Source organism: Phaethon aethereus (genome assembly GCF_964289735.1).
Source record: "Phaethon aethereus genome assembly, chromosome: 3".
Lineage (NCBI taxonomy): Eukaryota > Metazoa > Chordata > Aves > Phaethontiformes > Phaethontidae > Phaethon > Phaethon aethereus.
In genome coordinates this window covers 107,868,927-107,892,932 of record NC_138576.1, presented here as the reverse complement: position 1 = coordinate 107,892,932, position 24,006 = coordinate 107,868,927, and the positions used below count along the sequence as shown (strand labels likewise).

Sequence of the window (24,006 nt, the reverse complement as noted above, 5' to 3'; positions counted from 1 at the left end):
CCTGACGGGCTCCCCGCGACGCGCTGGGGAAGCACTTCCGCCTGCGCTACGGAAAGCGGCGCGGCGGCGACGGGCGGCGGGCAGGGACACATCACGCAGCAACGCGTTTTTATCTCCGCCGCGGAGGCGGCCTGAGCGGCCAGGTGGGGCGACAGAGCCGCGAAGCGCTTCTGCCCTCCCTGGAGCCTGAACGTTTGGGGGCGTTTCGAGCTTATTTTGTAAAGGCGATGACGCCCCCCTGACGCGATCGGGGCGAGCTCTTCCTGAAGAAGTCGGCGCAGAGGCCGCCGGGCGCGGGCAGCAGCAGCTACTGCGGGAGCTGAGCGGCGGGGCTTGGACTTCGGTTTCGGCAGCTTCCCCGTTTGGCAAGGGGGCCGCCAGGAAGGGCTGCCGGCGAGCTGAGCGCGCCCGGCACGCTGCTGGGGAAGGGTGACGGGCGGAGAGGGAGAACCTCCGTCGCCGGGGGACGCTGCCGAGACCAGGGGACGAGCAAGGCAGGAGGCGGTGAGTGAGCCATTGCGCTGCAGAGAGCTCCTCTCGCCCCCCAGGACCACAGGGTTTACATTATGCAGTGCGCAACTAAGTGCGTGAGCACCGCGTGCGCCGCTCAGCTGGTTTGGACTGCACTGAGGGCAGCGCACTACCGGGAAGCCTAATTACAAGAGAATCAGGAACAGGCGCTTTTTTTTTTTAATACAAACCAAAGGCCTCGAAGCACTTGAGAGAAACGAGGTAGCACAGCCCTTTCCCCCTGGAAGGCTGCAGGTGAACTGCAGTGGAACCCAGGCATTCCCACACGGATTCCTACCCTGCTTCTGTTCCCTTACACTATGCAGAAAGAAAAAGTTAATCTTTTACTACAGCCGGCTGAACATGAGCTGGCAGTGTGCTCAGGTGGCCAAGAAGGCCAACAGCATCCTGGCCTATATCAGAAATAGTGTGGCCAGCAGGACTAGGCAAGTGATTGTGCCCCTGTACTCAGCAGTGGTGACGCTGCACCCTGAATCCTGTGTTCAGTTTTGGGCCCCTCACTACAAGAAGGATGCTGAGGTGCTTGAGTGTGCCCAGAGAAGGGCAACAAAGCTGGTGAGGGGGCTGGAGCACAAGTCTCATGAGGAGCAGCTGAGGGAACTGGGGTTGTTTAGTCTGGAGAAGAGGAGGCTGAGGGGAGACCTCATCACTCTCTACAACTACCTGAAAGGGGGTTGTGGCAACGTGGGTGTTGGTCTCTTCTCCCAAGTAACTAGCAATAGAAAAGAATGGTCAAACATTGGAACAGGCTGCTCGAGTAGGTGGTGTGGTCAACATCACTGGAGGTGTTCAAAAAAGGTGTAGACGTGGCACTTTGGGACATGGTTTAAGGGGCATGGTGGTGTCAGGTTGATGGTTGGACTTGATGATCTTAGAGGTCTTTTCCAACCTTAATGATTCTGTGATTCTGTAAATGTGAACCAAAGTTTATCGTAAAGGAATAGGGAGTTCTAGTCACTGGGGCTTTGAAGAGTTCAGAGGAAGAAATCATAGTTTAGCACTTACATGTAAAGGCATGCTGCATGTGATGTCCGTTTTCTCCTTTCTTCAATTATAAATTTGGAAAATGGATGTTTGCAGAAAAGACACTAAGGTAGCAACATCAACAAATCCTTCATACTTGTTTTGATAAATTGTACCCATCCTGTAATATTTAAATATTTCAAAGTTAAAATGTGTAACAAGAACTGGAGAACTCATTTATTTTAGTAAGTATCAAAGCAGGCTGATTTGTCAAGTTGAGGCCATTCAACAATTTGTTTGCTAGGCTAGGAGAAAGGATGGATGGTCTTTGGAGGACAAGGTATGTTTTGAAAGGAATATGCAAATTTGATGGATAGTTGCTGTGCAATCTTTGTAAACTGTACAGTTTTTTAAGAGTCAAACTTGTTTGTCCAAAGCAAGCAATGTATTCTTGAACGTATTGTGAAAGTATACGTTAGATGTTGCGCTCAGAGAGAATATGCCATAAACTTACAGATAAACTAGTTAATTTGAGATCAAAAAGTTACAGAGATGAGAAACTTATGGCCAACTAGCACACACACTTATCTAACAAAAAAGGTTCAACACACTGGAAAATTTGCCACACAGGGAGATATGGCCATGAAAAAAATTAAGGCACCTTTTGCAGCAATAACATACTTTGCACTTCATCAGTTAGTTACTCTGTATTGGGGGAGGGAGTGTTGATCATAATAAACCTTGTTTTCATAAAAATATTTTAATTTTAAAGTTTGCTTAGATTTCAGGTATAGGTTCATTACAGAAAAAGTATACTTGTTTGCCTTAAGAATGTCCAAGAAACACACCGGGTCAAGCTTCAAGAATGTAAGATGGTATTTCTGTAACGGGTTCTGAGGCTTTGGAAACTTTATGCAAACACGTAATAAACCAAGCCTTTAAAACAATTAAGTAAGCTTTAATCTCATTTTATGAAGCAGGATCAAACATGCAGTAAAAGGTCAAATGAAGAATGAGAAGCTGAGCATAAGATCTTAATTATCTTCTGAGCTCAATTCATTAACCCAAACTTCCCATCTAATATGCTGATTTTTTTACTCTCTCTCAGAAGTACTCATATTGCAGATATTTTCAGCATGGAATGAACTACATTCAATTTTCCTTCCTGTTAACTTGTTTCACATGATATATTTAAGTACATACTTAAAATAGTATCTGTTTTCTCATGTGTTATGACACATATTTGCTCTACGACTTTCAATTATTTAAGAGCTGCTTTTTGCCACAGATAGCATTTCCACAATTTCCTCTGTAACCACTGTTAGCAGCCTAAGATAAGCCACACATGCGCTTTGGGTATGGACCTTGGCTATTTTACAGGACCTGAGAGCACTTTGCTCCCATCCATGAGCTCTAAGTAATAATTAACAGTAGCAACTGCACTTTTTGAATGTACTTAGACCATCACTCTGCTCTTTTAGCTTCAGAGATCTTCTGACTTTAGAGATACCCATACAGTCTATCTAAAATGCTGAAAAAGTTCATAAAGCAGCTAGATTTGGGATTTTGATACCTGTTCGCCTTTGCTATAGATGTGAACTTGAGGTCACATCAATATAATCTACAGTAGCTAGCCTTATCACCTCATTATATTATACTGTACCAAGTAGCCTTCTCGAGCAAGAAAGGAGAGGCACTGTATAATGACCTATTGCCACTTATGCAATACTTGCTACAATTGCTGCAAATATCGATTGTGAGGGAAGCCTAAGATACCATCTTCTCTGCAGTGATTGATGAGTTCCTCTGTACTTTTTTCTAGCTCTGTGCTCAAGTGCTTACTTGGAAGTATATCATACATGTGAGCCCAACGCAAAAAGCATGTAATCTGCACAGATAGCTGACAGGAAAAGGTAAAAAGCAATTAGCACTGCATTTTGAGAATACAGCGTGGTTATCGATACATCTTTTTCCTGAGGTAGAGAAAAGCTGGGAGGAAAGGATGACTGCTAGCCTTTTGCAAGAGTGATAGTTATTCTTCTATTTGGGAACAGAAGGCACAGTGAATTGCACTGGCATGTGCTGGGGAACAGACATAGCAGACAATACAACAGGAAGAATGAGAGGACATGCAGCACTGAGGGGAGGAAGGAAGCTGTGATAGATTTCCTGAAAGAAATCAAAGTTAAAGAAATACAGAAAAGTTGGTAAAATTGAGATGAACAGAGTTTAGCATACAAGTGCAGTGTTTGCAGTATCTGCATATCGTTAGCCTATTGTTTCCACAATTAGGCCATCTACAAAAGCCTATTTTATATTTAAAGAAATAAAAATAGTAAGTAAAGTTGCTCTTGTCTTCCTGCCTGGTAGCCTTGTACTTGAGTCTGGGTACAAGCCAACTCTGTAGGTTCAGTTCTGAAAAAATGAACTTATGTTTAAAATGTACAAAAAATTAGTACTGTGTGTAGACTACACTTTTTCTTAAAGTTCATGATAAAGAGTTTCTGCTGCTGTTCTTTAATGCCAGATTTTATTTTAGTGGGGAGAAGTAGGTTCACTATCAGACAGAGCATGGATATTTGAAAAATCTTGTCTAAAATAGCTTTATAACCCTGTGTTTGTTAATTGCATTTTTAAAAAAGTGAAAGCTCACTTTATTACTACTTGCTGGCAGTAACCCACTTTCCCATTCCTACTGAGCTTAAACTGTATCTGTTTGGAATGTTATGTAAAATAATTTCCTTCTTGTCTTCTCTTGAAAAGAGAAATATACAAGTTTGCTTTTTGTTTCTTTTCAGCATTCAGCATGGGTTCTCCAGCTCTACTCATGCGTGTGGTCGCCTCTGCATATTCTGTTGCGGAAAAAGCAGCAACAATTGTTAGAAATGTAATGGCTGCAGGAGATCTGGGAATAGTGGAGAAGGTATTACTTTTACTTTGTTCCAATTTAATTTGTTAGTAATGCTGAGTTAGATACAGGTCAAAGTAGTATTTTTGAAGACCAGCAACTGGGGAAGGAAATATAATCCTTGCCCCTGATACAAGAAATATTGCTGATCAGAGGATTAAAAGAGCACTGGAGAAGTGTCTTTTGACCAGTAATTCTAAAGAATGTTCAGACAGTTAAAAGAAACACACCATAATTTTGTCCTGATTCCCCTCACAAAACACAAGCTTTGAATAGCATGTCAGAATTCATAACAACATATCTTTCCCATTAATTTCCATACCTGTGTTCTAACATCTGTAGTACAGCTTAAAGTACTGTGCCCTTCATGAATTTTGAATTAGGATAAATCAGCGTTTAGTTTAAGACAAAAAAGAATCTTAGATTTTATTGTAAGTCACAGTTTGCAAACTAAATTCGGAGCTTCAAGTTTAATTCTAAATAGAAAACAGAAATGAAATGATAATCATGTGCATGAAGTTCTTAATTTGCTTTAAGTTAGTAAACTGCACTGATGAGCCAGGCTGTTTTGTTTTGACTACAGTACTAGAATAGGTGGAATTAACTTTTAAAGTGACTTCTAGCTTTACAGGTATGTCACAATATTACGGACTGCATTAAATATCTATATTATTTTTGATGTAAAGACCATTGAAGTAATTGCTGGTATTTACATTTTTCTGATAGTAAGCACTTTCAGCCAGTTATGAAAAAAAGCCTGATCCTTTATGACTTTTACTGTCAGTTCAGACAGTAGATGTAAAAAGACTTTTTCCCCATTTGGTCAGTTATATTCACTACTACAAAAACATTTGCAAGTTTTTCTTATTTCCTTTTTTCTAAGCAATTAAAATCATGTGTATGGGGGAGAGAATTAAAAAATCTGGAAAGTAATGGCCTGCATAGCAGGATTCTCAGATACATGTAAGTAGAATATACTCCCCCACATAACCTGCTTTTAGGTGCTTGGAAAAATTAGTGCAGTTTCACTACAAGAAAGCCTTACAATACTTGCACCCAGAGATACAAAGGAAGCACTGTCTGTACTTTGTTTGATTAACCAGTTAATTTTAATTGCATAAACAAGTTTCATTAAGCTTATTTTTTTAAGAGTCCAGCAAGGTTAAGGTAATTTTAACTAAAACTAAATGCTGGCTTTTAGCCGGTTTAATACAGTTTCACTTTAAAAAAATGCATGTGTTAATATTATTTCCCAGTAAATCAGAAATGCATTGCTCAATCATTTTCTAAAATGTAATTAAATCAGCAAATTAACATATTTTAACCTTTGTAACCAATTAAGTAAATAATTGTAAATACAGTCAGTGTAACAAAAAATGATCAAAGGTAACAAGTGATATTGGTTCTAAGCAAGCCTAGTTACACATACTTTTTTTAAAACATACAAAATTAGATTCAGAACAATGACCAACAGAAGAGTATCCTGTTTGAGGGACTAGCAATCTCAGAATTCCTGAAAGCTTCTTGTCAAAAGTGGCTGGTGAAGAAAGAGGAAGAATGCAAGACCAAAAACCTGTATGTGCCTCTGCTCTACGGTCTGGGGGGGAAAGAGATGCACAAAACCAGAAAGTGCTGCTTCTCATCATTCATCGTCTTTCTGCAGTCAGCAAACATCAAGACCAATTCCAACTGGCCTTACTGAAAGCTTTAGAAAAGCTAGGAAGACAACATTACACCTTTTCCCTCAACACCTTGACCTCCCATTCATTTATCTAGATGAGGAAAAATAGCTGAAGTAGAGTTGAATTTTTAGCTAGCTCCTGTCCTGATGTCCAGAGTTTTCTTTCCCCAGTCAACTCTAAGCTCTCCATTTATATTGCTTCTCCTTGTAGCATTTTTATGTTTGGGGTTTTTTTTCCCCCTCCAACTGGCAGGTAGACCTTTTGTCTAGCCATTCTTAACATTATTTATCACTGGTTTGAAAAATTACTTCATACTGTTTTATTAGATTGATATCCTGGAACAAAGAACATTCTCTGCAATAACTTGATCTTTCCAAATCTAAACTTAGTGCCAAATTTATTAGGGGATGAGAGGGAAGTTTCAAAGAAAAATACCAAGTTTCCTGAAAATAAGCAATTGGATAAGGGACAGACTAGGTTTTCAGCATGCAAAAATTAACCCATAACATGATTTTAAATGAAATATTCCACTCCTAAGGCTAATTTCTGTACCTGGATAAAAATTTTCGTATTGTCACTAAATAAGATACAAGCAGATTAAACAAAATTTTTGTTTGATTCAACTAAGATGCAAATCTTTGGATGAACCGGCTTTCTTAATTCCAGTGCTAACAGAAGTATTTCCTACTGGGATTCTGCCTCTGGACATTAAGGGCTCCTCTATTCATAGATACATGAATATTAAGGCAAGAAAGTATTAATAAATTACCCACTTGCACGATATAGCAGGTTATTAATGTTTAAGAAGTTACTATAACCCATCTGGCAACATATGGTTGGCTACACCACATCATTTGGGAAGGCTTTCAGGCATTGTTTCTTGTCATCTTGAGACACCAAATCCAGTGTTTCTTCTCTAGTATTTTTGCGAGAAAAAATGTATAGGTGTTACTGTCCAGTACAATTTCACTGGTTAGCTTCTGGCTCTCCGTGGCCTCTCTCTGCTAGACTAAGGGACCATTCACTATTCAGAAGTTTATACATCATAATTGTTCCCTTTCTTTTCAAAAACAAGCTAGATTAATTGGACCTTTAAATCACCTTTTACTAGCATCATCCCTATATGTCTTCTCTTTCCTATTTTGCCATGTCTCTCCAGTGAGCCTTAAAATATTTATTTTTATCCTGTTAATATCTTAATTTTTGCTTTTCCTTCTTCTTGTATTACACCTGGGTTCATACTTGTATTAGTTTATTCTGTACATAGTGTAGTATTTACACAAATACATATTCAGTACAATTCACAGAATCATTAAGGTTGGGAAAAAACTTCAAGATCATCAAGTCCAACCATCAACCCAACACCACCAAGCCCCCTAAACCATGTCCCGAAGTGCCACGTCTACACGTTTTTTGAACACCTCCAGTGATGGTGACTCCACCACCTCTCTGGGCAGCCTGTTCCAATGTTTGGCCACTTTCTCCATAAAGAAATTTTTCCTAATATCTAGTCTAAACCTCCCTTGGCACAACATGAGGCCATTTCCTCTTGTTCTATCACTAGTTACTTGGGAGAAAAGACCAACATCCACCTCGCCACAATGTAAAGATTGTTCTAATACCATACCAGTCTATCTTAGGTCTGGGGTGTACAGGGAAGCTCTACTTCTTTCACTTTTTAGCCTTTCTCTCTCAAGATCACTTACTAGGTTGATGATTTCTCAAATTAGACTTTTTCATTACAAGGTAGATATTCAGAGTGACATATAGGCCATTGTATTGGGGCTTTTTTGTTGTTGTTTTGAAATACACAAACTCCTATCCATCCTTTGACAGACCGGAGCCAATGACTTGCAGACCAAAGCTGACCGACTGGTACAAATGAGCATTTGTGCTTCCCTGGCACGGAAGTTTCCCAAGGTGACAATCATAGGAGAAGAAGTAAGTACCTAGTTTATTTCATACTAACAACCTAACTTGCTGTAACTTGCAGTGGAATTTGCTTTGGCAGGTTTTAGGAAATCATATGTTGTGTTTTTTTTTTTTAAATAAAAAAAAGTAGTTCCATCCCATTACATCTTTCCATTTTGCTAGCTTTGTCAAGTAAGCTGCAAACAAATCCACAGTTCTAAGGCAAATTGAGGTGAATCCTACACATTTTTCTAATAATTTTGCAAAACCTTTTTTTAGGAACTGTCCACTGATGAGGTAACTGAGGAATTAATTGAAGATGGTCACTGTGAAGAAATACTGAAGAAAACTTGTCCTGCTCAGTACACAGGAATTAAAGAGGAGGAGGTAATATAGTAATGTTGTAAATATGTCTTCATATTTTATACTATCTATATTACTTACTGATTTTAGCTAAGAATGTATTAGGAAAAAAGGTAATTTCAGTGCTGCCAGTTTTTCTTTTTGGTTTGAAAACTGAAATGTAGTTATGAGAATCACATATCCAGATCTGGAAATGCTGCATATCCCTGTATGCAATAATGGGTAAATGGAAATTTGCTTTTTACAACTTGTGATTCGAATTAACTTGGAAGGAATCTACTTCGGACATAAAGTAATGTCATTTCTATGTTCACTTTAAGCCTTCATACCTCTATTAAGATACTTTGAGAGGTTCCAGTCAGTTTTTAAGCTTTTTTTGTGTAAAATACTGTTGTAGGCTTCAGTCATACCATAATGTTAAATATTTAATCTCTTTATTTCCTTACTATTGTAAGGAAATAAAAGCACTAAAGTAAAATATATACTTTGCATGGTACTTCACATGATTTATATTTGTTAATTTTATTTCTTTTTTTTTTTTTAAAGCTTGTAGTATGGGTTGATCCCTTGGATGGAACCAAGGAGTACACTGAAGGTTGGCTCCTGTTTTAATTCTGCCGATTCAAAAAAAATTATAGCAATGTAATAATGTAGCATGTACTTGTAGATAGTTTTATGATAGAAGTTACATACAATACTGTTTCATAAGGCTGATGTTGTTTCCATAATTTGAGTTCTATGGAATTTTTTATTTATTCCATTCAGTTCTAACCAGTATTGAGTATTCCTGATGGGCTACTGAGTGCCAGCCAGTTTTATTTCAGGGAGCAAAGGGCTGCCTTTAATTGCTGGCAGGTTGTCTTAAGTTTTTAGTCAAATTTACAATTTTGCATCTACTTCGAATTGAGGGACTAAATCTCCCATTCACACAGGAATATGCTTAATTATATTAACGTCCTCCTCTTCAAACAATCCAAATACCACAGCTGTATTTGTAGACCTTTCAAAATAAAACATCTTCCCGCAAATCATTATTCTTTGGTTATGGGAAGAAACAGTTTTCAGCAAAGTGTAATTTGTGTCTATCAAAATAGACCCTAAGATGAAGGGGGGAAAAAAAAAAAAGAAAAAACTCAAAAAACAATATGCTGAAATCTCATTTTAGCCCCTTGTTGCATCTTTTAGTTGATTACTGTGAAATCTTTTATGCAGATTTCCCCCCCCCCCTTTTCAGGGAAAGAGATGTACAACTGTCAACAAATTGCTAGTTTTTAATACCATTAAAGAATTCCTACCTCAATTATAGAAGAATGTCATCATATACTGCTATTTAGTTGTATCTTTAAACTTCTTTCTCATTAGGTGTTAATTATAATGTAGTTCTATTAAGAGAATTCTATTTGGGGCATTTTTTTGCAGACCTCAAGGCTAAATGACTAAAAAATTATATCAACCAATCTATTACACCTGAAAATCCTGATTAGTATTTGCATTTTTAAGGTAACACCCTGAATATCAATTTGTGGACTTTTATTGAAGGTTTATTTTTTAAATATATATACTTCTTTTTCAAGCATAACTACATTCATATTATTTCTGTACAGGTCTCCTTGACCATGTAACGGTTCTTATTGGAATTGCTTATGGGGGCAAAGCAATAGCAGGAGTTATTAACCAGCCATATTACAACTATGAGGTATTAAATGCATTGATTTGTTCACAAGCATTAGGTGATTTCTAACTGTCAGTTCTAAGCCATTTCTAGTTAGCACCCTTTCAACTGAAAAGCAGTGTGTAGTGGCATTAATGTTGTAATATAAGGTGGTATTGTTTTTATTAAATGTATACAATTTTGAATGTTGGTTTCTAAGAACTGAATTTCAGGGACCTGCTAAGCCATACTGAATCCTGAGGCTGGCATAATACACTAATACAGTATATTACACACATACTGCACATATTACTACAGTACATATAAAGTACATACTGTAAAACAAGTACAGATTGGTGTTTTTACAGTCTTTGTGAGAAATTCTTTAGTAAATCCATGCAATAGGTCCATTTGTGATGTGTGGTAATTCCCATAATTCTGCGGTCCTAAATAAAACAAGCATTGCTGTTACTGACAGCTGGGTTAGAGTGTATCAGGCCAGGTTTCAGGTGTAAGTCCAGGATGGCCAACCTACAGGCATTTGTGCCTGTTTGGAGATAATTTCAGTATTATCTGTGAGAGGGGCAAGAAAAAAAGCTCAGGATGCAGTCCGGTTAAATAAACTTACTAGAATTTAAAGAAAAAGCTCTTGAGCTGATATAATGCATATCATCAGCTGATTCTGTATGTTCTATGCGATATGTATAACAAAACATATACACTTACAATGAAGATATTTTCAGTTACAGATTGTGCCTGAAGTAGAAAAATACACAAATATTAATTTACCAGTCACTAGAGGCAGAACATAATGCATCACCACAATGTCACAGAAGAGAAAATAGGAAATTATGTCATTGCCTTAGAGGGAAAGAGAACCAGTTTCTCACTCGGGGGTCTAGAGTAGTTCTTTTTCAGTGCCATTGTTCAAATGCATATCCTAGTGTTTCTCACTCGGGGGTCTAGAGTAGTTCTTTCTAAATAGCGTTGTTCAAATGTATATCCTAGCATTAATATTATACTCTCTATAAGCAAAGATTTCTCTAGGTAATGCTCTCTGTGCTTTAAATGCTGATCACTGTGATTAACCATTACCTGGACCTGTGGACCTTTTCTGTAGGCAGGAGCTGATGCTGTGTTAGGCAGGACAATCTGGGGAGTCCTGGGCATAGGTGCCTTTGGATTTCAGCTCACAGAAGCACCTGCTGGGAAACACATCATCGTTACCACCCGTTCTCACAGCAGTACCCTGGTAAATGACTGCATCAGTGCCTTGAACCCAGACAGTGTCATCAGAGTTGGAGGGGCAGGAAACAAGGTACGAAAACTCCAAATACGTGTTTTTATCGGGACAAAGAAACCTTATTACCTTTGGAAAAAGAAAAAGAATTTTTAAAGAAATCATTTGCTTACTTGCATGAATGTACAGGAGACTTCCTCCTCCTTCCCCCCAGCACAAGATCTCTTCCTTCATTCAGACTGCTATGAAGCAGAGTGTCAGAATTTGGTACACGTATATTTGTAACAAGGGCCATGCTGGTCATGGCTGAGGACCATTTTCCCCCGTGGGAAAAATGAGACCATCTTCTCTTTCTATGGGAAAAAATTAAAAGTTGTAAGACCAGAATGACTAAATGGGAATACAATTTAATCATAATTATTAGACATTTCCTCCTGCTCATGTTAATACAGTTTTTGTTCCAACTATCTAGCAGCACATACCAAGGGATAAAAATAGGAGAAGCACACAATATTTCCTTTGCAAACCTTCTCTGCATACAGGGAATACTAATTTGCTACAATTTTGAAAGCTTAGTTTTGTCATGGTTGTCAAAAAAACACCCTCCAATCTCTTTTCTGCCACATGTGCAAGGCCCAAAATAGCACCAGGTAAGACGGGAGATAGTTTCCACTTTATTTTCCTAGCATTTGGACAAGATGGGAATTCTTGTTTCTGAGACTAAAACCAGATCTTCATCCTATAGACTGTAGTTATAACAGTCAACAATAGATCATGCAGAATGGTAATACAGTATAGCTTTCTAAATCTTAAAATAATTTATTTTAATATTGGCAAGGAAATGGCTGGTGTTCCTTTTCTGACCGTAAGTACATAGAATAAACCTATCTAATGCCTGTTTCCTGGCGTTATGTTTACCCGTTTCTAAACGCCCAGATCCTTTGCAATAATTGCCACTCTCCATAACAGATCATTCAACTTATAGAAGGCAAGGCATCCGCTTATGTATTTGCCAGCCCTGGGTGCAAGAAATGGGATACATGTGCACCTGAAGCCATTCTACATGCTGTGGGAGGTAAGTTAACAGCATTCAAAATTCCAAGATAAGTGAAACTGCATCAATTTACAGTTATTTATACTTATCATAGAAAAAAAAAATCCCAAACATGTCTTTGGAAAGAAAAATGACAGTACATATGTATTTTTAAATAGTCACGATTCACTAGGAGGTTTGAGCCCTTTGAAATCAACAGTAACTCCCCAAAGGGGCAGCAAATTATGCCCTGGAAGGCATGATGTGATCTTTTAGGCCCTGGACTAATACAGTCAGTAGCTGTCAAGTAATTGAAAAAGCCAAAATCCAAAATTTGGGGTATATTAATTTTAATATTTTCAAAACAAATGGCTTTTTTTTCTGTTGGCTACTATTTCACAGTAAAATCACACTATCCTACTAACTGGATATGGTAGTTTATTAATAGTAACATATTATGTAATATGTGGACATTGAATTCTTTAAAACAACAAAAATAGGCCAAATCATGCAATTATTCCTCAGATGTACAAACTTCAGAATTGTGTCATTCATGTAATTCAGTAAAATTAGTGGTCTCCAGCCAACATAAGCCGCTTCACCTTTCTAGGGTATAACGGGTTGGAGAAGTTATGAAAAGTCCCACTGACAAGAACTTGAATATAAGTAGTATTATACTACTTCTGCTGTTTACATTGATAGACCTTTTACCACTATATGGTAAAATCATGGGTTTTGATCTCTTAAATTCTGTCAAGCAAGGATAACAGGCTTCATAATGACATTATTTAACTCCTCTACAGTCTCTAGTGTTGATAACTGGGATAGCTTTAAACAGGTTAGCTCAGGCAGAAAAACACCGCCAATCTGGGGCAGCAGTGCTGTATTTAGCCTTCTTGTTATGTAGGTATCTCACAGCTAAATTAGCTTGCATAAAGATCTGTGTTGCTCTTGCTAAATGATTTCTAGAAACTCATTTAAAACCAGCTGGGATATTTCTATACTATGTTAGAGGCTGTTGTATAGACTTACCCTGGCTTTTACTTGAACTGAGGATTTTTCTTTCCTTGTCAACAGCCAATGCAAAAACTACTCAGGAAACATTTTAATTAATCCATAAGAGAGAGATGTTGTTTTCCTTTTCCTGAAACACAAGGAATTTAAGTATTGCTGAAAGAAAATAAAACCATTAGTTATTTGATTTCAGTCAATAAAAAAACCTGTTGCACTTAAACTGGGAGCAAAGATATTTCACATCTGAAGACAGGCATGTGTACACCAAAGACTATTTTTTTAGTTACATCATTTGTACTAATATATTATCTCTCTACAACTCCTGTTTGCTGGATTTTTTTTTTTCTTTTTTTTTTCAGGCAAGATAACTGATATCCATGGAAATTCCTTTCAGTATAACAAAGAAGTGAAGCACATGAATTCAGCTGGGGTCCTTGCCACTTTGAGAAATTATGAATATTATGCCAGTCGTATTCCTAACACTGTTAAACAATCTCTTGTGCCTTAAAGCAGTAAAGCATCTTGACTGGGCCTGGAAGGCTGAGAAAGTGAGCTTGGAGAAGAAGAAAGAAAGAAGATAACTGAGCTCGAAATTGTTTTATAGAATCTGAACTGAATTCTTACATTAAAGGGTTCAATAATTTCAAAGTTACATACAGAATCTTTAGGTATATGTTGGATCAGATTGTTTTGCTGTGTTTAGCAGACAACATAAAAAGTCACATTTCTTCAGCAGTAGTTTTCCATATTCTGTGGGAGTACTCATTCTTCATGTGATATGACTGTGCTTAATATGCTGCTAATCATAACATTACAATCCAAAGATCATCTTAATATTCAGGGCACAAAATCACATCAAGTCATTTACCTGATCTTGCTCAATGTTTTTTGTTGTATATAGTCAACAAGGGTTTATTGTGTTAAATACAAATGGACTAACAATATGCCTGGATGGACTAGCCCATTTATAATAAAGTTGACGGTTTTGATTCTTAGAAGCGAGTGTGTTGAATTGCACTCAGTTTTGGGGTGGCCAACATTGATGACACTGAATGGCAAAGTAGCCTGCAAGTTGCACTGCATCCATTCTCACTTCCCCCCTTGCCCACAAGATTAAGTCCTCTCAGTAACTATACTCTTGGTCCACTCAAACCATCTTCAAGCTAGCACTGAACTTCAAGATACAAAAAGCTGTTTTCCATACAGAAGAAAATTTCAAAATTCAGTTTTCAACGGTGTGTTCAAATTATACTAATTTCTTTATCGTTTCATCACACAAGCTATTTAACAACTCAGATTTACTTAAGAGTCCTTAGATTAGATCCTTGCCTCACAGTAGGCTAACACCAGTATGACTTCACTGGCTTAAAGCTGTCTCTGTTTCCAGCAAGCAGGAACATCTTGACACCAAAAAGATAGGAACAAGGCAACTTCTGCTGTAGTGTTCCCAGTCTCTCCATGTGCACACATGGAAAAGGATCTAAGGAAGCTCCTTCCTTAGTAAGGTCAGCTTATTATAACGTTTACAGATAAATTAGCAAGATTATAATTTACCTCATTCTTTCATCATCAGCCAGTCCATAATACTATCATGACACTGGATTAAAGCTGCATATATAGGAACAACACATGCTTCTAATCCTTTCATCTATAGCCTACCTTTCTTCTTCATCAGGTGCATGAGTAGTAAGAGCATGCTAGACAGATTCAGTCTGCTTCAATTAGAGCCTTCTTCATATTTTGACCCATTATAAGTTTAACCATTCCACATACTGCTTGTAACTGAAGTTTGAACCACATAGCTGGTACAAGATTAATCTAATTTCACTGCCTCAGTTACACATAATTCTCACCTTTATCTTGTGCAGGATTCTTGGATGTGCATGCTTTAGTATTCACATGCATGTGGACACATTAAGATAAAATGTAGAACAGCTTAAACAACACAAAGCCTGCCTTAATAAGTCTTTGCATGTAATCATTAAAATACAAAGTACAGAACCCACTGTTAGTAGTCTTCATGTACGTCTCTATATCCTTATTTTCATCTGAAGCATGCTATATGTTTGAAAGTTCCCTCAGCATAAGCCCCTTTCTAATTCTGCTGTAATTTATCTCTACTCATTTACAGTTACCTCAATGAGAGTAGAACACACATGGCATGCACCAGCTTCTACCTGGTGTGTAAAGATGCTTATGTATGGAACCACTTTCCATGCTTAAAGAAACTGAAAAACTGCAAACACAAGATGACATTAAAGAAATTCGAAATAAACCGCAGCAGCAGGAACCAATGATAACAGCCAGCACATAAGGTGCAGTCATGCTTTGGCTGTACCACTACACCCACTGCACAAACCAGCATCAAACACTCTCAAATCAAGTATTTGAGAATTTCTCTGCTAGCACATTAGATGCTACAGTACCACCTAGAAAATAGGCGGGGGGGCGGAGGGGGGGAGAAGCACAGTGACACTGCATTGTCCTTGCAACAACGTGAACTTGAGTCTATCTCCTGCAAAAAACTGCTGACGCAGTATTTTTGTAATTCATTCCAAGACTAACGTGGCCCACTGCAAAATCTGCGTGTTTGTGAGGAATGTAACAAGTAACATCCGGTGAAAAGAGCTGGGTTAAACCACTGTACTCAAATGTGTCGGAATTGTCTTGCACCGTTCGATTTGTTTGTATCATTATATACAGAAAAGGCACTGAAGCTATCTCTACATCTGCTGCCAGACGCCTAGCTCTAGAGTCTTTATGGTTAACTCCCACAAAGCTCTCGGGAAGGCTCTGCCTCATCGTCGGAGCAGCTGTGAGAAGAGAAGCGCCCGCATCAGGCACCGCTCCCGCCGGTGATCACCCGGCCCCGCCGAGGCCAGCGGCACGCTGGGAGGCAGGGCAGCCTCCACACGGCACCCCTCCAACGAGGGTTACCCCCGGGGCTTCACCTAGCGCGGGCCGGGAGAGCCCTGTCCACCACCTGCCAGTCACCTCCCGTCCGGCTCCAACCTCACCGCCTCCTCCCAGCGGGCTCCAGTCCGCGATAGCCCCCACAGAGACAGACCAGCGGCGACACGGACGAGCAAACCCTCATCAGCCTCGCGCACCACCCCTATAGCTGCTCCCGCCGGAAGTGGCGGAGCGCGGACCCGCCTCGCGGCGGCGGGCGGGACCAGAGGCGGGGTCTGCCGAGCTGGCCCTTGCCGAGCTGGCGCCGTCGCGCGCCCCGGCCCGCCTTCTCCTTTGGTTCCGGCGTGGCGCCGGCGGTGACGGCGGGGATGGCGGCGCTGAGCCTCACCGTCAACGCGGGGTGCCCCCCGCTTGGTAAGTGCCGGCCGGCCCTTGCTTCCCTTCCTCCCCGCCCCGCTCCTCCGGGGGGGGCCCAGCGGGGCGCTGTCCCTCCACCGGCCGCCCGTGCGCGGGGCGCGTGGCCGCCGCGTTGCATCATTGCGGCGCCGCGCGCCGGTTGTCCTCGCGTGCGGGGACGGGCGAGGCGCGAGGGGAGGCCCGTCTCCGTCCTTCCCTCTGCGGCCCGGCCCTGCTGTAGGCCGGGGCCGCGTGCCCGCTGCGGCCTTGGCACGGGCGGGTGAAGCGGAGGCGGCCGGCGGGTTCCCCGGGCTCGGAGCGAAGCCCCTCTCGCTGAGGGGACCGGCGGGGCCGGTCTCTGGCGGGCAGGCCGGCGCTGAGGGGGTCACGCCGCCGCCGGGGATTGGACCCCGTGGGGTCCCGCTGGCACTTGAGGTGCTGAGGAGGGGCCGGCCCAGGAGTCCGGCCGTATATCGGTTTCTGCAGTGACGGCTCCGCTGCGCCTGCCCGGTCGCGGTCGTCAGGCATCGGGCAGGGCTGGTCCTGCCGCCCTGGGTGGGCTGTTCTCCAGCATGTTGCTTTTCGGGTAGCTGTTCGGGCAGTGGTGACAACTGCCGGCAGTTAACGTAACTTGGCGCTAAAGAAACTGAGTCATAGGTAGACCCCCTCGAGTGACTTTGCACGTTCAGGCTAAATTTTCAAGGCAGCCCTAATTCAGGTTTGCTTGTTTGTGAGCTCTGCCTAATTGCTGATATCTTGCGTTGTCAGTTCTAATCTGCTGCTAGAATTCGGCTCGTCTGGCGAGCTGGTTCAAAGTTGCACTGCAAGATCTTGCTTTTTCAGTTGCTGGCTGTCCTTCGATGTCATTTTGCCTTTAAAAATGTGAGAACCTCCTTCATTATCCTTTCTGCCGTATGGAAACAGCCTTTTATATGTATTCCATACCATTTCTGCATTTTGTTACAACTATTCAAAATACATTTTCTTCCCATTCTTCATCTTAGTTTATTGAATTCTTTTTCATGCTGTTATTCCCAAATGCACTTCAGAGTTGAATACAACTTGCATGACTACTGATTTAAGGTATAATAACATACAAGTTTTAAGTAACATTTTTCTTGATACTTGTTTATACTGATTTGCTAGAAAAAGTATGATACAGTATGAGCAATGATTAACAGGGGCTTTGGAGGATTTTTTCCTTTTGATAGCTGGAACTGGTAGCTAGAGATTTAATTCAGGAGATCATGTAATTATATCAGAAATATTACATATTACCGATGAAACACTTTCATAAACATTTGTATCAAGAAGACAAGCACACTCATCCTACTCATTCCTGCTTTGTACTGTTCATCATGGCTGTACACTGGGAAAAGTGTAGTAGCTTTTAATGTCATTAGTATTAATTACATAGCTTGGTGTTTATAGTACTTGTAATTTCCAAAGCATTTCCGTGCATGTTATTAAAATACTTACATGTCTTACAAACATATTGCATAAGCGATGTCATGCTGACTTTCACAGATGGATAACTGAGGGATGGGAATAAGAACCCTGACTGTTGATAAAAGCTTAATGCCACAAGAAGGGTTTACAGCTGAGCAGAGGTGAGAGCTAGGGAATTCCTAGCGCCAGTGCTTTGTATTTAGGCCAGTGTATTAATAGCTTACAACATCATCTGCCTTGGATAGTCTGTGCATTGTTCTAGGGAAGAAAAAGTGCACAGCACACTATGAAGACTGTAACAGGTTAGATGCCTTTCAACACCTCGAGTATAGTCCTTTGGCTAGTTTCATTTAAGTAATATTTGCTTATGCAAAAGCTTGCCGTCTTTGTACGTGCTTCTGAGCAAAGTAAAAGAACACAAGCTCCTCTACTTGTGCTCAGCAGGCTGATTCTGGACCAGAGCCAATCCAGACACACAGCCAAGTTAGCTTGGTGCTTTGTTTGAGCTGCTGTGTCGTGCTATAGAGCACTGAGATCAGAGCAGGTTTGCATCAAGCCTCTTTGAATATGGACAGAGCTGTCTTCTAGTTGATGATGTGGCCTAAAAACTTCAATAATTCTTTTATTTCTGGAGGCCATCCTTTACTGTCACTGGTGAACTACTTACTCTGAAAATCCTGCACTTTTTCATGGATAGACTTCCTTGTTTTTGAATGGCTAATCTTCTCATAAACATTAAATCAGGTTAAAAATAGTCTTTCTCATCCATGAAGTAAAGTACAGGTATATTCAGTAATTGATCTCCTTTGATGCATATCAGGGCTGGGATGGAGTACGTTACTATACTGTTCAATAATCAAAAGCAATTTGATTATGTTCTCTGTATATGTTGGGGGACAGGACGAATTTTTACAGTACGCTTAGGAAATAAAATATATTGCGGTTGACACTTGCTGAGCTCACTGCAGGTTACTGTACGCTAGGCATTATCAATTTGAAGCTCTGAGGATTGCCAAGAATAAGAAGCCTCTTGCATGTGAGATTGAATATTGGTTTCTTCCCTGGGCAATCTTACTTCAAGGAGCCAGTTAAGATACCTGGTCCTATTTGGTAAGAAATGTTTTGTTGCTACTATGAAAGATACCTTTCCTGGAAGAAAATTCAGTATCTTTTTCTCTTGTTTTTTACAGGAGCTCTGCTGACGGTAGAGCATGTGAAGAATAATGTTGAAATTTCAGTGGAAGAAGGCAAAGAAACCGTCCTCCGTGTGTCCGAGTAAGTGACTTTGCATCTCTCGTTCTGGCTTTTGGTCAGCAGTTTTAAAAATGACGTGGTTGTAACATTGACAGTAACCTTTTCAGGTAGGAGGAGGAGAAGAATACAGTTTTATTAATTACTGCATTACTGATGTCTCTTTGTAGGACACACAAAACATTTACAATATATTCTAAACTTGATCTTTATGGAAAGAGCTCTGGTATTCTTATTTGCATGCACTTAGGTCTAATTGTTTATGCTGTACCAGTCACTATTGTTTAGGTATTTTCCGTTTTGAGGTGCCATGGATTATCAAAAGCAAAGACATTTTATATTAAGCAAGATGGGTGTAGAAGATTCCTTTGACTTATAAACGTTTGGTGGAATGAAATTTAAAGGTCTATATGGCATTATTTTGGGCTAACTGCTGCATATAAGTGAAGGCATGATGTTATCTCAGAGAAGCGCTAATTAACTATGCCATGCTATCCAGGGTATCTGTCTGCATCCTACAGAAAGAATCTTGGAAATTTTTGTAGAAATCTATTGTCTATCCTTCTAAAAATACTCTGCCATTGGAATAAATATTTTCAAGTTTGGGGCATGAAGGTGGTTTTTATGATCTGAGTAGGATCATACACATATCAGAAATGCAGGACTAATGCTGTTATTTTTGGGAAGCTTATTATCATCTTAAATTCCATATCAGGTAAGATACCTGGATATATCAAGAGGAGATATCCTGATATCTTAAGTACCACTGACATACCTCTGTAAATATCTGATGTCTAGTGTCTACATGTTTTGACCCATAAACACTGCAGCCCTAACTTAAAGCATATTAACACTCTGATGAGTTTGGTATTAGTGATTATATTATTATAGTGATTTGGTATTAGTGATTAGTGATTAGTGTAGTTTTTGAATACTGATTGTTTTTTGAAAGAACAGGGAAAAATTCTATTGTTCATGGACCTGCTGACAAACTTGCATTTTGTGAGCTATTTCAGTAGAAGGTGCTGTTGAAGCCACCAATGCATCATAAATCGGTATTCCTACATGTCTGTAGAATTGTTATAAAAACAATGTAGTCTTTTTATGTTGTGTTGCGGAGATCCCGATTTGATCCTCATAAATTAACACTGACTGAGTTTTTCCACTGTCCTCTTTCTTTCCTTAGGGAAAGAGCTTGTCACTATATATGTATTTCTGCAAAAAATAAAAGCACAGGATGATTCACAATATTCAACCATTGCTTTCTGTTTAAAATATTAGAATTGAACTTGGGCATATCTGATTTCTTTTCTTACTGTAATCTCTGATTTTACATGTTGTCTTTTGCTGTGGCTAGTGATGGCATTGAATTTGTGATTTTGAATTGAAGCAATTCAATGTGGGAGGTTGTATTGGGACTTAGTTGGTATAGCATTAATAATTTTCAGTGTGTGTTATGCACATGTGGGATACAGCTTACCTAACAGAGAGTTAATTTGATTTTTTTTACTTGCATGAGTTTTTACTTGCATGAGAGAGTCTTTCCTTTATGTAGTTTTAGTCGGATTTTGGTTTCATTTTCCTTTCTCAGTTTAGACAGTGTGTATATATCAAAAGATATACATGCACATATAGACTGCTGTGACACATGGGGATGATCTTGGAATAATATAAATTTATATACTTGGCTTTGAAATAATATTTTATTTTATTAAATAATATTTTATTTTATTAAATAATTGTATGTTACCATGCCTTCTTCCATTTACCATGCAAAAAAACTCATTTTAGCTGCAATGGAAATTGTCAGAAATGTAAAGCAAAAATTCTTCTTCTGCACTTTGGCCATGGGTGGATAATATCTATAATCATGGTTCCATCAGATGGAATTTTTTTTGTATTAGTGTCCTTTCATCCCTGGCATTGCATTATGCTTAAGAAGTTATTCTAAACCTCAATATTGCATTAATTTTCTCTTGCTCGGTTGTACAATGATTTAAAAAATTGATTCTCTATTTTAAAGTCTGTTAAAAGTGTATCTGTAACTTCAGAAGCATCAGCTGAACTCATATCTCAACTAATGCTTTTGGTAAATGGATTTCATGGCATCAATTCTGATGAAGCTATCTCATTTTGGCATGACTTGAAATTCACTTGGGATATTTCAGACTTTGATTTTCCTTTTTTTCAGGAAACCATTAATTCTAATGACTTGACTTGAACAAGAGAGAACATCTTATTTGCTATTTTTCTGCTCTATATTTTGAATTGCAATTAAAATCTGGTGACAAACTTTTCAGCTAACTAGCTGAAACTTAGCTGTCAGCTAGTTAGCTGAAAAGTTTATCACTAATTTAAGATGATGAGTTTTATTGTAAAGGTTATTTTTGAAGCCTTAGCTTCAAAACTTAATGTGTTAATAGCTCCTAAACAAACTACTCTACTAAATGCTGATGGCTTTATGGAGTGGTTTAGTATACCTGCATCTTATCAGGTAACAAACTGCAATATAGCTTTTCTGTTTTGTGTTGTGAGCCACATGCATGCTTCAGAGTAGTATTACTCTTAGGCAGATGAATCTAACCTCTGCACAGAACCATTCTGCAATGCTTTTTACAAATTAATTCAGATAATGATTTATTACAATTGGAGATTTTCTGTGTCTTGTGTTTGTTTTTTTTCCTTCTCCCATCTTGTCTTCTGCTTCTTGAATATTTGCCCTGCTATTTAATTATGTGGCATTTCATGTCAGTTTTGAGAGAGACTTACTCTTTGCCTGTAATGTTACATTGTCCCTGGTTATTCTTCCTTACTTACCCCTGTAATTAGTAGGCACTAGCTGCAAAGAGCAGCCTTAGTGTGTTGTAACTTTTTCAAAGAAAGGAGGCCAATTAGCACTATGTTTGGGTGGAAGTAGATTTTTTTCCCCAAAGAAAATAAACAACTTTTTAAGCACAAGTTAGATTTTACTCAGAGTAACATTGTCACATTTTATATATTCAGTTTTGCTTGAGTAATGAGGGGTATTTGTTTTGGCACGTACTAATGAGAACAATAAAAACAGGTTTCACAGACTTTCTGTAGATGCAAATGTATTAAAAATATTTTGCTTTTCTCAGTTTGAAAAAGCTTCATTAAAATCCGATAGCAGTGTGAAATTATAATAGGACATACTTTGTATATGTTAAGGTCCCCTCTGCCCCTGTGGCTTTTGTTTTTAGTTATATTTTATGGATATTCTGTATACTGGATCCTAGGAGCTTGAAAAGCTAGAAGCAAAAAAACTACAAATGGACTATGTTCCTTAGGTTTTAGTGCAGTTAACCTAATGAGACTGGCTGATCCATTTGTACTAAAAATGGGACCCCATTATAATTGTTAATATATCAAGAAGGCTTCTATATAATTTTCAGAACATTCTTTGATTTTTGCAAGGCTTTTTGAGGGCTATTAAAAATTCTTTTAATTTTATAAAGGACACAGTGGGTGTAACAGGAGGTACATAACAATGGCAGAACGAAATGAAATCTTGTTTGGACAAATTGAAGTGTAGCATTCTGTCCATTAAACTGAATGCAAGAGAACATTTACAGGAACTCTTTTTGTGGATGTCAATGATTGTTTAGAAGCAATTGGAACTCTAATTTTGTAATCTACACCTATGTGGAACTGTGGAGATGACTATTACCTCGAGAATTGATGGTTGTGATGCATCTTTCTTCCAAAGCTCTTTAATATTAATGTTCACATTTATCTTAGATTAATTTGAAGCTAAATTTCTGACAGTATGCAGCTTGAGGTCCCTTCTAACCTGCTGTTCTATGATTCTATGATTTTGTAATACTGTATGTAAGGTGGAAAAGAGAGATTAAACACAGAAGTATGCTCTTTGGAGAGCTTTTCACCTCCAGATCTATTGAGAATTTTCAACAGCAGAATGGGAAAATCCAAATTAGTCTTTCATCTGGAGAAGACTGGGTAAAAACCAGAAATACAGGCAGCCAAGTTTGTTCAACAGGGCATAGTCTCTGTGAAATGTGAACTGAGTAAAGTGAGTAACAAATGAACAATTTTTTTTCCTCTGATGCTAGCCCTTAAAACCATGGTGGAGACTGCTTGATTGCCCTGCAGATTCTCTAGAAATCCTCTTCAAAGTCATCCTTGTTGTATGAAAAGGAAACAAAGGTTGATTTAACTCCTTATATTCTGGAAAATATATAGCTTAAGTTATACTTGTGTGTTCTGTCAGATGTGGAGAGAGAGTTTTATTCTTTGAAAGAATAATCAGAGTTTTATTTTCTTGATTTCTGTCTATCTAAACAAAGTTGTTTCATGTTTAGAAGCTTATTGTTCCATCTGGTGGTAGAAAAGCAAGGACTGATAACTTCTTTTTTAGTCTGGTGACCTGGTATCTGTTGGTTCACCCAGAAATTATTTTACGTTTGCTTTACATGTTTCAAGTATGTGTGTACAATTAAAATTGAACTGGAGGTAGATATTTAATATACCTTTATCGTGCCTCTTTCTTTTTTTAGGCATGTTTCATTTACCGATGTGAATTCAATAGCTCGTTATCTGGCTAGAGTTGCTGGTTCTGCTGGGTTGTATGGTTCAAATCTGTTGGAACACACTGAGGTGAGAAGGAATTTTGCCTCTTTTTTTTCCTTTCTCTTTTCTTTCTCTCCTCTCTTTTGGCCTGCG

At 39.0% G+C, this 24,006-nt stretch overlaps 2 protein-coding genes across 5 annotated transcripts in view; both read left to right on the top strand.

Annotated features, from left to right (window-relative positions):
• Window positions 1-4,300: 4,300 nt before the first annotated feature.
• BPNT1 (3'(2'), 5'-bisphosphate nucleotidase 1) lies at window positions 4,301-14,130 on the top strand (the record flags this gene model as incomplete). Of its 2 annotated transcripts, XM_081997911.1 has the most annotated exons (8): window positions 4,301-4,417; window positions 7,921-8,025; window positions 8,275-8,382; window positions 8,905-8,953; window positions 9,963-10,054; window positions 11,130-11,327; window positions 12,219-12,324; window positions 13,656-14,130. In XM_081997911.1, the coding sequence occupies 8 exons, from the start codon at window positions 4,301-4,303 to the stop codon at window positions 13,802-13,804; spliced, it is 924 nt and encodes a 307-aa protein (XP_081854037.1). In that variant the 3' UTR covers window positions 13,805-14,130. The 2 variants fall into 2 exon arrangements, with proteins under 2 accessions (XP_081854037.1, XP_081854038.1); XM_081997912.1 differs by lacking the exons at window positions 4,301-4,417; window positions 8,275-8,382 and having other exon boundaries at window positions 7,951-8,025.
• A 2,447-nt stretch (window positions 14,131-16,577) lies between these two features.
• EPRS1 (glutamyl-prolyl-tRNA synthetase 1) overlaps window positions 16,578-24,006 on the top strand; it is a gene marked incomplete at its 5' end in the record, with an annotated part of 41,080 nt that continues 33,651 nt past the window's right edge. For all 3 annotated transcript variants that reach the window (XM_081998212.1, XM_081998211.1, XM_081998210.1), the window contains 3 exons: window positions 16,578-16,623; window positions 19,245-19,329; window positions 23,841-23,940. In XM_081998212.1, coding sequence (XP_081854338.1) covers window positions 16,578-16,623; window positions 19,245-19,329; window positions 23,841-23,940 — 231 coding nt within the window. The remainder of the gene's footprint in view (window positions 16,624-19,244; window positions 19,330-23,840; window positions 23,941-24,006) is intronic.